The 15,040-nt window shown below is 55.0% G+C and overlaps 1 protein-coding gene across 5 annotated transcripts in view; it reads left to right on the top strand.

Moving 5' to 3' along the window:
• Nucleotides 1–15,040, top strand: part of GTF2IRD1 (GTF2I repeat domain containing 1) — a 115,437-nt gene that overhangs the window by 82,982 nt on the left and 17,415 nt on the right. The window contains exon 23 of one of the 5 annotated variants that reach the window (XM_043914938.1): nt 982–1,413. The exons of the other annotated variants lie outside the window; for them this stretch is intronic. Within the exon in view, the coding sequence (XP_043770873.1) occupies nt 982–986 (5 nt within the window). The 3' untranslated portion in view covers nt 987–1,413. Of the gene's footprint in view, nt 1–981; nt 1,414–15,040 lie in introns of those variants that run through there. 5 annotated transcript variants of the gene reach the window in all.

Here is a 15,040-nt window from a genome sequence, read left to right as displayed (position 1 = left end):
CGGCCAGCAGGTGGCCTGGCCAGCCTCTGGGCCCGTGATCTGGAGCAGGTCGCCCCCGTGGGGAGGTGGGGCCCGCGGCTGCTGGGGGCTGCAGGACAGAACATGGAAAGGAGGGCCCAGGTGCTCGTGAGGACATCACAGGCCTGTGGGTCCCCTTCTCATCGCATTCCCGGGCCCATCCCTGCCCTATGACAGGCCGCCCGGCTGGCTGTGGACCTGCCTGGCTCCAGGATCGCGGCCGGCGGCCTGTGGTCCACTCGCCTGCCCCGAAGCAGGGTCCCCGCGACCCCGTAGCACTTGCACCACTAAATCAGCTTCAAGCCGCTGCCCACCCCGACTTCCGTTTCTGCCCAGTAGGTGTCCGTGCTGGGCAGTGTCCGTCCTGCTCCTACGAGCGGCCATTGTGGGAGCGGGCAGGCCTCCCTCTGCTGGAGAAACACTGCGAGCCATTGGCCTCCCCTCTGCATGGCTTGTGCTCCCCAGGCCTTCCTACCCAGGCCCCGTGGAGGCTGAAAATACAGCAGCTCCAGAAGCATGCATGTATTTTTATGAGTTTGAAAACAAAACAAGAAAACGTCATTTCTGACCCCTGATGTGTGCTGGGCTATGAGTTCAGCGCTTGGCCCTGTTACCTTTTTCTTTCCCTTGCCCGCCCCCCCCCCCCCCGCCTTTTTCTTTTTTTTTTTTGGATTGTGCAGGGCCTTCACTGCTGCGCGCAGGCTCTCTCTAGTTGCAGCAAACTGGAGCTTTGTGGTGCGCAGGCTTCTCATCGCGGTGGCTTCTCTTGTGGAGCACAGCCTCTAGGGCTCGTGGGCTTCAGGAGTTGCAGCGTGCAGGCTCAGTAGTTGAGGCACACAGGCTTGGATGCTCCACGGCGTGTGGAATTTTCCCTGACCAGGGATCGAACCCGTGTCCCCCGTGTTGGCAGGCGGATTTTTATCCACTGTACCACCAGGAAAATCCTTCTGTCCCTTTTTTAAGGATGAAGAAATAGGGCAAGGGAACTTCGGTGACTTTCCTGGGATGCCCAACCCGTAGTGGAGGAAGCATTGACCCCACCCCTGGCTCCCTGCTCCATCTGATGCCAGACAGGTGGCACATCATTCAGAGCAGCCACCGAATAGTGGCGAGTCGGGCTTTGGGGAGAAACGCTGGGGGCAGAGCGGCAGCCAGCAGCCTTTGCCTCCTTCCGGGGGTGACCTCTTCCACTGACCACGGCTCGCCCTCCCGCATGGGGGTTTTGATGGTGCATCTTCCTGTTTGAGCAGCTTCTTGAGTCTCTCAGCCTTTACCCCGTGGTGGCCACCTGCCCCCCCATTTTTCTGTGCCAGTCTGCCCACCCTCCCATCAGCTTTCCCCATGACCCCTGTTGTGTGTGGAGAAAATGAAAATGTTAGTCACTCAGTTGTGTCCGAGTCTTTGCAACGCCATGGACTGCAGACTGCCAGGCTCCTCTGTCCATGGAATTTTCCAGGCAAGAATACTGGAGTGGCTTGCCATTTCCTTCTCCAAGGGTATCTTCTCAGCCCAGGATCAAACTTGGGTCTTCTGCATTGCAGACAGATTCTTTACCATCTGAGCCACCAGGGAAGCCCCTTGGAAATGCTTTCTCTGCCCACGTGGTACCGGAGAGGATGGCAGACTGCCTGGAAGAGGAGACGGGAATGTGGCCCTGGCCCCAGGCCTCGGAGGTGGAACTGCCAGCGCCTTTCCAGGCATTGGCTCCCCGGGCCAGGTGTCAGCCCCGAGGGGCCGGAGCAGGCCAGCTCTGCGCTTACTCATGCCACTTGTCACACTGGGCTGGGAAGGCGTCCAGGCTCCCTGGGGCCTCCGAGGGTTCACCAGAGGTCACTGGGTGCCGCTCCTGCCCCAGAAAGGGCTGTCCCCAGACTGTCGGAAAGTCACGGAAGCCTGATGTGGGCCAGCTTCCGGGGTTCTAAGGGGAATGGGGTCTAGAGATTGGGTCTCGAGGGAAGGTGGAACGGTGGCAGGCGCCAGAGCCTGGAGGAAGGGGGGCTGTACCGGAGGCGGGAGCCCTGGGCACGTGGAGGGGTGGCAGATAATGTGCTTTGGGGTTGAGGGCTGAGGCAGTGTGGGGGCCGTGAGAGAGCACAGGCTGGCGCGCGGACAGACCCAGGCTGAGAGCCCTGACCCCTCTTACTAACCATGTGACCCTGGGATCATTATTGCTCATCTCCAAACCTCCACTTCCTCTTTGGTGAGATGGAGCTGGTCATACCTGCTTCCCCAGGCGATCTGGGTGGCTGAGTGGTGGGCAGCGGTGGGTCAGCCGTGGAGGACGGTTTCCCCCTGCTGATGACTCAGAGAAGTATTTGTAAAGTTGTCAGTTCTGGACCAGCTGTGATGGGAAGGGCTCGGCCAGTGGGGTTGGCAGTCATTACTGTTATTCCAGGGGGTCGGGAAGGCTTCCTGGAGGAGGTTCTCTCTCTCTTTTTTTTTGCTCTGCTGGGTTTTTATCTGATGCACATGGGCTTTCTCTAGTCGTGGCGAGCAGGCTCCTCTTCATTGAGGTGTGCAGGCTTCTCTTGTGGAGCGCGGGCTCTAGGCGAACGGGCTTCAGTAGTTGTGACTCGAGGGTCCAGAGCTCGGGCTCAGTCACCTTGTGGTGCATGGACTCAGTTGCCCGGCAGCATGTAGAATCTTCCCGGACCAGGAAGAGAACCCGTGTCCCCTGCTTTGACAGGCGGATTCTTAACCACTGGACCACCAGGGATGTCCATAAATGGCTATTCACTATTATGATGATACATTTCTTCCAGATTTCCCCCAAGCTTATTAATTGTATATCTTGTGCATTCTATAAACTTACAAGCACGCATGCTTAAAAGATAAGCATTTTCCTGTGTCTTTAAATCACTTTATAATGCTCTGTCCTCGGGGTGCATGATAGTTAAATTCCAGCCCTGTCCCCCAAGAGTGAACAACGGGGCAACTCCGCACACCGTGGACACCTCACATCTGCTCATTCAATGGTCTGCCAGCTACCAAGCCTTCCCATACCAGCACATTTGATCTTCTTTCCCCCTTCCTCCCCAACCTGTCCTACAAGAGGAAACAGGCTCAGAGAGGTTAAGGAGCTCACTGGAGGTCACACAGCCCGCTCCCAGGCTCTTCCCACCCCCCCACCCCCAATCCATACTAGGTAGGTCTTTGCTGCCCCCTTCTGGCTACCAGCACCTATAACATTACTCCTGTCTAACCCTTTAGGCTCACAGTCCTCTGAGCTCATTTATTTGCACAACAACAAAACATTATTGAATGCCTGCCTTCTCTATGCCAAGCAAGGTCTGGGACTACAAAATAGGAAAAAAAAAAATCTCTGCCATCATGGTGCTTATATTCTAGTCGGGGAGGCAGATAAATAAAAACAAATAATATATTCAATAGTGATGAGTGCCATGGAGACAAATACAAAAATAGGACTTTCTTTCAAGAGCACAGTTTTAGAAAGGCTACCAGGAGTAAAGGCCTGAATGAAGAGAGGGTGTAAGCCATATAGAAATCTAGGTCAAGACATTCAGGGAGAAGAGTCCCATCAGTGCAAACGCCCTGGGGCCCTGGACATATTTTGAAAATAGGGTCAACAGGATTGCTTTTTTTTTTTGGCCAAGCCTCACGGTATGCAGTATCTTAGTTCCAGGGATTAGACCAGGGATTGAACCCGTGCCCCCTGCAACGGAAGTGCGAAGTCTTTATTATTGGACCACCAGGAAATCCCCCAACAGGACTTCTGAGTATGGACGAGGGATGTTGGAAAGAAAGATCAAGGATGGCATCAGGACTTTGGAGGAGGAGGGGAGGTAGGATCTGAGTGGTGGGCCGATTTGACACCCAAATGAATAGGTTAGGAAGGCAGTTGGATCTGTAAACAAGAGAGAATCCCATTTGGGGGAGGGTGTGACTCAGGGGCAGAGCATTCAGCTGCAGAGAGCCCCACAGGAGACACGCAGTCGGGAGCCATTCTGTATCCCGTGTATATCAGTCATGAAACTGGATCATAGTAGTGTTGGGCCTGGACGGTCACGAAGGGTCCGAGGAAGAACTCTGGGGCCCTCTGAGAGCAAAGGAGAGATAAGTGAACCCCCAGAGGGTGTGATGTCCTGGAAACTGAGTGACAAACTTGGAGAAGGAAACAGATCACCCGGGCCCAGTGCTGCTGCGAGGTCAGGCCTGAGATGGGGCCGTGGGACGGAGCAGCCCAGGGGTCCAGGGGTGACGCGGTCACGAGCAGTTTCAAGGAGGGCAGGGGACCTGATTGGAATCGTGGGCTCGGGGGGAGAACGAGAGAAAAGACGTGGAACTCATCAGGGACAAGGCAGAGAAGGGGTAGGAGCTACAGGGTGAAACGGGGTTTAGCAGAGGGGTTTGGATATTGAATAGTGATGGTGTGATTTTAGAGACATGAGTGACCCAGTGGCAGAGAGGATGGGGAGATGGCCAGAGGAAGGGCGTCCCCCAGGGAACAGGAGGGGTATGGGGGATGCTGAGACCATGTGCCAGATAGCCCCTCTGCCCAGACAGGGACAGGGGAAGGGTGATGGGGACAGAAGACTGTGTCTCGGGGCGGAGGGGTGTGGGAAGAAGGATTGTTAGAGTCAGGGTCCTAGGGGAAGGACTGGGAAGATGGGAAGGAACAGTCCCGGAAGAATGTATGACCTGGACACTGTGGAGAGGCCGCCACTGTTGATGACCAAGGGGTTTAGACATGGCTGGAGGGAGGAGAGGTCGTCAGGACAGGGAGGGTCAGGGCCTTGGAAGGCGTGTCTGCCCGCAGGTTGATCCCCAGGAAGTAGGACGGCAGCAGCCTGGGTTTCCCGAGCCCTGAGCAAGTTCAGTGCCTCGCTGAGCGCCCACAGCATGCCTGGCCCTGGGCCTCTGACCCGAGCTTCGTGGTGTCTTCACAGCAAGCCTGCAACATCAGTACTCTCTTCATTCCCATTTTGTAGCTGAGCACACTGGGGCTGAAGGAAACAGTCAGGTGGTTAACGCAGGGCCACAGTCACGCCCAGGGCCGTTCTGGAGCCTGGGCCAGTGGTGTTGCGCGGTGCCGGTGGACGGCAGCACCAGGATGAGGCCGGAATCATACATGGCCTTGACGTAAACGCTGGTGACTCAAGCTTTCTCCCATAGCATTGCAAGCTTTTTCTGTCAAGGAAATAATAGGGTTGGATTTGTCTTGTCTTATGATTACCATGGTAACCACTCTTCTACCCACTGAGGTGGATGGGAGAAGGCAAAACTGGGGCAGCGTGGGCTGCAGGACCCAGGGGTGGGTGGAATTAGGATCTAGAGGTGGCGGGGGGAGTGAGGGGGCAGTGAGGGCAGAAGGTTCCAGAAGGGTGACGGTGGTGTCCATCTTCAGGGCTGGATCTATAGGCCCGTGAGAAACCCAGGAGCACATGTGCAATTGGCCGGACCCAAGTGGTGCCCAGAGCCTGCAGGTGGCACGGGGGGTGGGCCCAGCCTGGGTGAAGGTGGCAGCTGCAACCACCGCTCTGGCTAGCGTGGATCGGGCAGAGAGGTCCCAGGGCAGAGCCCAGGAGCTCACTGCCCTCCACGGGACCTTGAGGGCGAGGAGCCTGTGAAGGAACAGAGGAGGTGGAGCCTGAGGGAAGAAGGTGGAGGGATTTGCTGGTCAGAAGAGCTGAGTCAGGCAGCTCTTTGCAGATCTCAGACGGCAGCAGAGGCCTAGGCAACACCAGAGGGATCAAGGAAATGAATATTCTAGAACTGATCTTGAAAAACAGCAGTTAAGGGCGGGGGGAGGGGGGGTCTTGTTAGGTAGTGAGTTCCCCGTCACTGGAGGCATCCAAGCAGCCACTCACCTCAGGGCGCTGCAGGAGATGGGGGAAGGCTTTACCCATTGCAGCTACCTTTGGCTTGTGCATGCTGTGCCTGTCTGCCCAGAGCCCCAGCCCTTTAGAACCAGGGAGGGCGCAGACCAGGGGGCCTCCCCACCCACTGACACCCCTGCCGCCCTGCTCCAGGCTTTCCCACAGCTGTCTGCCCCGGGTCTCTTCTGGCTAAACACACAGTTTCCCTAGGCCTCAGGCCAGTTTCGTCTTCTTTTGGTTGGGTTATTTGGTCTCCGGCAGCTCATCCTCCCTGCCACCTGAGGGAACTCTGTGGTGAGCAGCCAGGAACCCCCCCCCCTACTCCCACTCACCACCCGAGAAAAGGGGCTAGGGACCCCATAGTCAGAGCAGAGCTACCGACTTCCGCTTAAGGCCAGCAAGTCCGGTTTTGCCCTTGACCTGCACCACCCCTGCACCTCCGGCTCCTTCCCCTACTTGAGGAGTGGGACAAATCCCCAGCCACACCAGGGCTGTCCTGGGTGCTCCAGCGAGGCAAGAAGAAGAGGAATAAATGGCCTGTTGTGTTCGGGCGGGCAAGGCCGGCTAGGCCGGAGCGTGGAGGGCCTGGAAGGCCTGGCTTTGCAGCGTGGACTGGACCCTGCAGACCCGGCCTTGGCAAGCCCTTCCGCTGATGTCCCCACGGCCGGAGCCCGAGCACCCCCGCGGGCCAGGGTCCAAGCTCTGCTGGGCCCCAGCTTTACCTCGGAAGGGCCCTGCTCCATAAACCCTCCACTTGGCTTTTCATTTAAGGAACTCTGTCAGATTACATTCTGCTGAGAAAATATGACTTGCTGGCATCCCATTTGACCTACTTCCCACCCCAGTGTTGCCTGAGGCCCAGTTTGAGAAGCTCAGCTCTGGGTGAAGGGTCTGCCAAGGGGAGGGCTGTGATCCCTTTTGCGGGAAGGATCCCCGATGGCTCAGATGGAAAAGAATCTGCCTGCCAATGCAGGAGATGCAGATTACATCCCTTGATGAGGAAGATCCCCTGGAGGAGGGCATGGCAACCCATTCCAGTATTCTTGCCTGGAGAATCCCGTGGACAGAGGAGCCTGGCGGGCTGCAGCCCCTGGGGTTGCAAAGAGTAAGACACGACTAAGCGACTAATACTTCCACTTTTCATGAGCAGAGAATGGCCCCAGCCCCACATGGCACCTCTTGTCATTGTCCCCATGGGGCCTCCTCTAGGTCTGCTGTCGCTCATTGGGTGCTGGGAGGGGTGGACTTTCCGGAGAAGGGCCTGACAGTGACCCCAGCACAGGGCACTGGGGAAGGGACTGAATAGGAACAGGAAGAAGTCCCCTGCTGGCCCCACTCAGGAGCTAGGTGACCTTGGATTTACTGTCTGTGACCTTGGATGGATTAACATACTGTCTTTGACCTGGGAAAGTAAACTTGCTATCTCTCGGCCTTGAGGTCACATGGAGCAGGGACAGCCTCCATGGTCCACCCTACGGCCTTGTCACACACACGCCCCCTTCTTCTCTTCCCTACCGCACCCCCTCTCCACCCTTCCAACTCCGTCAGGCTCTTGAGGGCTCAAAATAAGATCGTCCTTTCTCAAGTTTCTAAAGATATCACAATTCCAGCGCCTGCCACATGTTTCTCCACTTAATTATCTCTGCTTTTCTTTGTTAATTAGGCTCCAGTAATGATCTCCCTTCTGCCATTCCGGGAGGAGCTGGCATCTGCTGGGCGGGGCCCGGAGGCCTTTGTGGGCAGACAGCCGGCTGCCAGGCCCAGAATTGGCCGCCTGCCTCCTTTCTTCCAGGCGAGGCGGCCCCGTGGGCCGTGGAACAATGTGGTGTCAGGAGACCCCACCCTTTCCTGGCCTGTGGGGGTCCAGTGGGGGTCACAGGCTGCCCCCCACCCTGCCCCTGGGGCGGTTGGTGGTGGTCCCAGCCCTGTCCTCCTCCAGCTCTGCTCCCCCAAGGGTCCCAGCTGTTGTTAGGCAGGGGGCTTGGGCCCCAGACGGGAACAGTGAGGGGCTTCAAACTCTTCTGCAGCATTCCAGAAAACCTCACTCGAACTAGTTCCCCAGCTGGGACCACCCAAGCCGACAGGAACAACCATCGCCTTTATTTGGGCTGGAATGGGATCAGCTCGGGGGTCACCAGGCGCCTCGTGCCCAACCGAAGCTCTCTGGCTGATAAATGCGTTTTTGAGCCACAAAAAGTGGAGGCCTGGGTGGGGGGAGGGGGCACAAAGGATGGCTCAGCACGCATGGTTTCCTGGGCGGACTGGATCTTGCCAACCTCCAGGGAAAGAAAGTGCAAGCGTTAGTCCCTCAGTCGTGTCCGACTCATTGCGATTCCGTGGACTGCAGCCCGCCAGGCTCCTCTGTCCATGGGATTCTCCAGGCAAGAATACTGGAGTGTGTTGCCATTGCCTCCTCCAGAAGATCTTCCCAAACCAGGGATCGAACCCGGGTCTCCTATATTGCAGGCAGATTCTTAACCGTCTGAGCCACCTCCAGGGGTCTGGTGGCAAAAGAGACCTCGTGGTGGTGGGAGGCGGGGATGGGGACACTGGGACCCTCTGTAGTCCCTCTGCAGGCTTGGGGACAGGACAACACAGCCTGCAGAAGGGACCCTTCAGGTTTGGGAGCAAAAGGCCAGTTACTTAGTCCGTGAACAGTCCCGAAGTGTCCGCTGGACTGGACACTGGGGCTGAGGGCTTCCCTGGCGGCTCAGACGGTAAAGAATCTGCCTGCAAGGCAGGAGACCAGGGCTCGATCCCTGGGTAGGGAAGACCCCCTGGAGAATCCCATGGACAGGGGAGCCTGGTGGGCTACAGTCCATGTGGCTGCAAAGAGTTGGACACAACTGAGTGAGTGACACTTGCCCTTTCTTCACCTTTCTTCGCTTTCTTCACTTTCTTGCCTCATGGTATTCACATTCTGGTGTGGTTGCAGAGAACAGACGATGTGCGAAGGATCAAGGGTACCAGATGTTGAGGGCTGAGAGTCAGATGGGAGAGGTTGTGTTTATTTTTAGGGAGTTGCAGCAGTTGATGTGGGGGTGGCCAGGGAAAGCCTGTGAGCAAAGGCCTGAAGGGGGCAGTAGTGAGCCGGGGGGGGGCGGTCACGTAGGGAAGAACCTTGCTGGCCAAGTACCGACTGCAGAGGCCCTGAGTTCCCCTGCCTGGGTGGGAGGTGAGGTCCAGTGGAGGACATGGTAGGAGATGGGGTGGAAGTGGGAGAGAAGGCCAATTGTGGGAGCTGGATCAGGATGCCAACCCTTATTCCGAGGGAGCTGGGAGCCAGTGCAGGCTTTGTAGCAGAGGAGAAACAGAATCCAGTTTAGGATCTAACAGGACCCTTCAGGCTGCTGGGTGAGGACACGCAGGGAGGCAGCGGGGGCGATGTAAGGAGGTGGTCAAAGCAACGCAAGCGAGGCCCGGGGGTGGCTGTAGCTGTGGTGAGTTTTCAACTCTGGGCAGAGTTTGTAGCTAAAACCAACAATTTGCTGGTGGGGGCTGTGAGCAAGAGGATGGGTGGGGGGAGTCAAGCTTGACCTCAGGGCTTTGGACTGAGCTTCTGCAAGGGTGGAGGTGTCAGTAGGTAGCTGAGATTCAGAAGATGCAGAAAGAGGTGCCGGAGAAGGGACTGGGGGAGGTCTCAGGCATGTTGGGGGCTTATTAAGTCTGGGGGCTTCCCAGGAGGCTCAGTGGTAAGGAATTTGCCTGCCAATGCAGGAGACACAGGAGACGCGGGTTCGATCCTGGAGTCAGGAAGATCCCCTGGAGGAGGAAATGGCAACCCACTCCGGTGATCTTGCCTGGAGCATCCCAAGGACAGAGGACCTGGCGGGCTGCAGTCCTTGGGGTCGCAAAGAGTCGGACACGACTGAGCATGCTCACACATCTCCAAGAGCAGTTTGACATACAAGCAGGGGATTCAGAATGTGATCGTTCACATCAAATGATGTGTCATTTGAAGAATCACAAGCGCATTGCTGGTAATATTTGAAGCCCAAACGGGGACTTCCCTGGTGGTCCAATGGTTAAGACTCCACACTTCCAATTCAGGGGGGCACATCCATCGTCCGGGAACGAAGATCCCACATGCCGCCTACTGAGGCCAAAAAATAAAAATACATAAATAAAGCCCAAACAGAACGAGATCATCAGAAGTGAGTGGAGTCAGAGGGTCAGGACCCTGGTACCTTCGGTCTTTGCAGGTCAGGAGAAAACCAGGAGGAGCCAGGAGAGGGTGGTGTCCTGGGGGTGAGTGGAAGAACCCTCTTCTCCCTGGGAGGAGGCCCTTCTCCCCTTGTGACCCTGAGGCTCCCACGGCTCAGAGACATGGCTGAGCATCTTGCAAGGACATCAGAGGTCAGGCCCTGAGCGACGATGGCTTCTCAGCCGGCCCCAGTCCCCACTGCTCAGCATTATAGATGCTGCACAAGGTGAGCGGGAAGAGGCTTCCTCTCCTCCCCGCAAAGTAGAGGAGGCCTGGGCTTCCGTTGTCTGTTTCATGAAACAGCAGGTTCCCTTCCACCTCTCGGGTGGGGACCCAGGGAGTGCAGGGCTGGGTGAAAACTCCAGCAGAGGGTCTTGTTCACCAGGGGAAGGAGAATGGATTTGCCCCATGGACAACAGAGAGGCCCTCAGCGAGTTTAAAGCAACAGAAGGACATGGTCAAACAGACTGTTTAAATAAATCTGAGTGACTTGCAGAGGAGAGGATGGATTCAGGGAGGCCAGCCGAGATGTTCTTGCTGCATCAAAGGTGACAGGATGTACCTGGATTTTGTTGTTGTTGTTCAGTCACTAAGTCATGTTTGATTCTTCCCAACCTCATGGACTGCAGCCCGCCAGGCTCCTCCGTCCTCCACTGTCTCCTGGAGTTTGCTCAAACTCATGTCCGTTGAGTCGGTGATGCCATCCAACCATCTCATCTTCTGCCTCCCCCTTCTCCTTTCGCCTTCAGTCTTTCCCAGCATCAGGATCTTTTCCAGTGAATCAGCTCTTTGCATCAGGTGGCCAAAGTATTGGAGCTTCAGCTTCAGCATCAGTCATTTCAATGAATATTCAGGGTTGACTTCCTTTAGGATTGACTGGTTTGATCTCCTTGCAGTCCACAGGACTCTCAAGAGTCTTCTCCAACGCCACAGTGTGAAAGCATCAATTCTTGGGCCCTCAGCCTTCTTTATGGTCCCTCTCTCACATCCAGACACGCTTACTTGAAAAACCATGCGTGCATGCGTGCTAAGCCGTTTCAGTTGTGTCTGACTCTTTGCAACCCTATGGGCTGCAGCCCGCCAGGCTCTTCTGTCCAAGGGATTCTCCAGGCAAGAATACTGGAGTGGGTTGCCATTTCTTCCTCCAGGAGATCTTCCCAACCCAGGGATCGAGCCCACATCTCTTATTTATGTCTCCTGCATTGGCAGATGGGTTCTTCACCATCTGGCACGCCCTGAAAAAAATGTAGCTGGAGGCAAAGGGGCGCAGAGGGGTGGGGTTTCCTGTGGCTGAAGTAACTCAGTGGCTGAAAGCAACACAGGTTCATTTCCTTACAGGAGGAGTCAGGGTGCCCACATGGCGGGTTCCTTCGAGAGGCTCTTCGGGGGAATCTGTTTCCTTGTCTTTTCCATCTTCTAGATGCTGCCTGCCTTCCTTGGCTTGTGGCCGCTCCTGCATCCTCAGAGCTCATCCATCCAACCTCTGTTGTGCCCACTCCTTCTGCTTTTGACCTTGCCTCCTTCTTCCAGGGACTCTTGTGATTGCATTTGGGGTCCACTCAAATAATCCTGCATCGTCTCCCCATCTCAAGATCCTTAAGCGTAGCAGCATAGTCCCTTCTGCCATGTGAAGAAACAGGCTCCAGGGATTAGGGGATGGACAGCTTTAGGGGCCACTATTCAGCTGAGGTTTCCCTCCTGAGTGACCGTGTGGGAGGGTGGGGTCAGGGACCCACGAGACAGGAGGAGGGACAGGTTTGAGGGAGGCCTGGGGAGAGCCTGGGCAGGGATGTGCAGAGCACAGGTGCTTGGGGAGGCAGGTGGAAACATGGGTTTGGGCTTATGGGTGCAGAGAGAGCTGGATGGGGTAGAAGGAAGATCAGGTTCCTCCCCACGTGCAGAAACTGAGTCGTGATGAGCCTTCAGTACGATTTTAGACCCTCTGCCTGTCCTCGCAGCATCGGCGGAGAGGCTGTACTGCCAGGGGGCCAGTGATCTGGGATGAATCGTGGCTTCCTGCTCACTCTCTGTGTCACCCGGGCAGATGGCTTTCTCTCTGTGCCTCGGTCCCCCCATCTGCAGGAGGGAGATACTCCTAGGGCCAGCTTCCTAGTGTTGTCGGGAGGATTAAGTGAATGAATCCGTGCCGAGGTCTAAGAAGAGTGCCTGGCACATGGGAGTTTAATTTCTCAGGCAGTTATTTGCCGAGTGCTTGTGATGTGTCGGGCGTTTCTGTGGGTGCTGGGGCTGTAATCGTGAACACGTGCAGACAGACCACATGCTCGGCCCACAGGGAGCATCTGTTCTCGGGTCCCCAGCTGCAGAGTTCGCCACTGTTGTAGCGAACTCAAAATACTTTCTTTCTCCCTGCCCTCTGGCACAGCAGAGCCCCAGCCTATGTGGTCAGCTGACTGCCTCTGCCCACCTTGTCCAAACTGGGCACTGATGCTCTGCCAATCACACTTAGTGGGCGGCCTTCTGCACCTGGCTGGTCGTGGCCACAGTTCAGCCTAGGCCTTGTTGGCCTTGGGACCGTGAAGGAGGGAAGGGGAGGGGAGAGGGAAGGAGGTAACTTCCCTTGGGAAGGGCCATGAGTATGTCCGCTCCCAGGATCGTCCATCCAGGATAGACCGCCCCTCCAAGAAAACCTGATGTTTGCTCTGCCCAGCCTGTCTTGCAGGTTCAAGCTGCAAGCAAATTTTTAATTTACAGTTAAATGGAGCTGCAAGAGAATTTGGCAGGAAGCCCTCTGCCAAGCTGCTGGGCTGTTCTCAGGTGGGAAGTTGGCACCCAGGGGTCAGAGAGACCTGGGTTTGAGCCTCAGTGCCAGCCATCGGAAACCATGTGGCCTTGGCGGCTTTGACCAGGCACCTTGACGCCTCTGAGCCTCAGGTTCCTTATCTGTAAAATGGAGATCCTAACACCTGGAGGTCAGGCTTGTCGTGAGGAATGAAGAGCATCACTGTGTAAATCACCAGGTCCTGTCTCCGCCAGGCATGTGTCGTTAGCCGATGGAGGGCTTGCATCCTAGTGTTCGGCAGATGGGAGGGCCTGGAGGAACCCCAGAAGGGGAGGCCCCGGCCAAACAGCCCTCCGTTGGCCATTGTTTCAGGCTCTCGTTGCAGTGGGTCAGCTGGAGGCCAGGCAGCTGGGCTCCAGGAGAAACCTGGATCACCTGCCCAGGCAGGCTGTGGTCCACCCGCCACCCACCTCCATCCTGGGGAAGGGAGATGGATTGATGGAGGCACAGAGCCCGGCCCGAGAGAACCCTGGGAGAGAAGGCGTGGCTTCTTCCCTCCCCTCCCCCTCCCCAGGGAACTCCATGCACTGATCAGCTCCATCCCCAGCACGTGACTCATTCTGCTATCCATCCCTGCTTGTAACGAGCGATCAATTGGTTGATGGCTGTACCTTTTTATTTTGAAATAATTTTTCATTTACAAATACTTGCAAAGATAGTACAGAATTCCCAGATACAGTCTCACCCATGTAGGACACTAACGTCTTGTAGAACCATGATCCACTTGTCAAAACTCAACATTGGGTGGTGCCTGTAATGAAGTAAGCTTCAGGCTAGATTTCTGCGGTTTTTTCATTGATATCCTCTTCACATTCCAGACTCCAGTGCAGGATACCACACTGCATTTACTATTCATTATTTTTTATTTTTTCATTCATATTCATACATACTTGTTTGGGCGCTTGTTAATAAATACTACAGTGAACGCCCATGAACCCACCACCTCTAAGAATCTAAGAACCAGAACAGAGCCAGTAACATACACCCACCCACATGCTCTCCTTCATTTTGTCTGCTTCCCTCCCTAGAACAAATATTCTGAATTTTATCTGTCTCATTCTCTTGGGGTTTTTTCCCTGAAACATTGCAAAACTACAGGAAAAAAAGAATAGTATAATGCCTGCCTGTCAGTATTTTCTTTCACTGAATTCACTAATTATTATTCTTTTTTTTTTTTTTTTTGGCCAAGACTCTTGTCTTACTGGATCTTAGTTCCCCAAACCAGGGGTTGAACCTGGGCCTTCTGCAGTGAAGGAGTGGAGTCCTAACCACTGGACTGCCAGGAAATTTCCTGGAGTCTTTGGGAGCTGGTGGCTCAGACAGTAAAGAATCCACCTGCAATGCAGGAGACCTGGGTTCGATCCCTGGGTCGGTGAAGATCCCCTGGAGGAGGGCATGACAACCCACTCCAGTATTCTTGCCTGGAGAATCCCATGGACAGAGGAGCCTGGCGGGCTGCAGTCCATGAGGTTGCAAAGAGTTGGACACAACTGAGCGACTAAGCGCAGCGCATTAATTCTTAACATTTTGCCAAGTTCCTTCCCTCCCTCCCTCCTGTCTCTCTCCCACCCACAGACCTCACCCCCGTTGGTTTCTGTCTCTGCCTCTTTCTCCATCAAAATGACTTGCAGGCATGTCTTGACTCTTCACGCCTAAATATTTCAACACACATGTCTCCAGAACAATGCTCTTCTTTTTTGCAGACCCATAATACCGTTGTCACACTTACGAAACTTGCTAACTCCCTCTCATCTAGTATATAGTTTGTATTCAGATTCCCAAAAAATGTCTTTGATGGTGTCATCCCCTGTGATTTAATCACCGCTCAGGTTTATTTTTCTAAAAAAATATGTCTATTGCATAAAAGACTTGCTTAAACCAAAATTTTTTCACTTTGCTTATTTTTTTTAACTTTTATAACCCAGGTGTCTTATTTTTTAGAGGTTTTTTTTTTTTTAATTTATGTATCTATTTATTTTTGGCTGCATAGGGTCTTAGTTGTGGCATTCAGGCTCCTCATCACCAGCTTAGCTGCTCGGCAGCATATGGGATCTTGTCACATGTGGGATCTTAGGTCCCTAACCAGAGATCAAACCTGCATCCCCTGCACTGGAAGGCAAATTCTTAACCTCCAGACCATCGGCGAAGTCCCCAAGGTATCCTATTTTAGAAAGTCTGGAA

The sequence above is a fragment of the Cervus elaphus genome, chromosome 10, assembly GCF_910594005.1.
Source record: "Cervus elaphus chromosome 10, mCerEla1.1, whole genome shotgun sequence".
NCBI lineage: Eukaryota > Metazoa > Chordata > Mammalia > Artiodactyla > Cervidae > Cervus > Cervus elaphus.
This window is presented reverse-complemented; position numbering and strand designations above follow the sequence as displayed.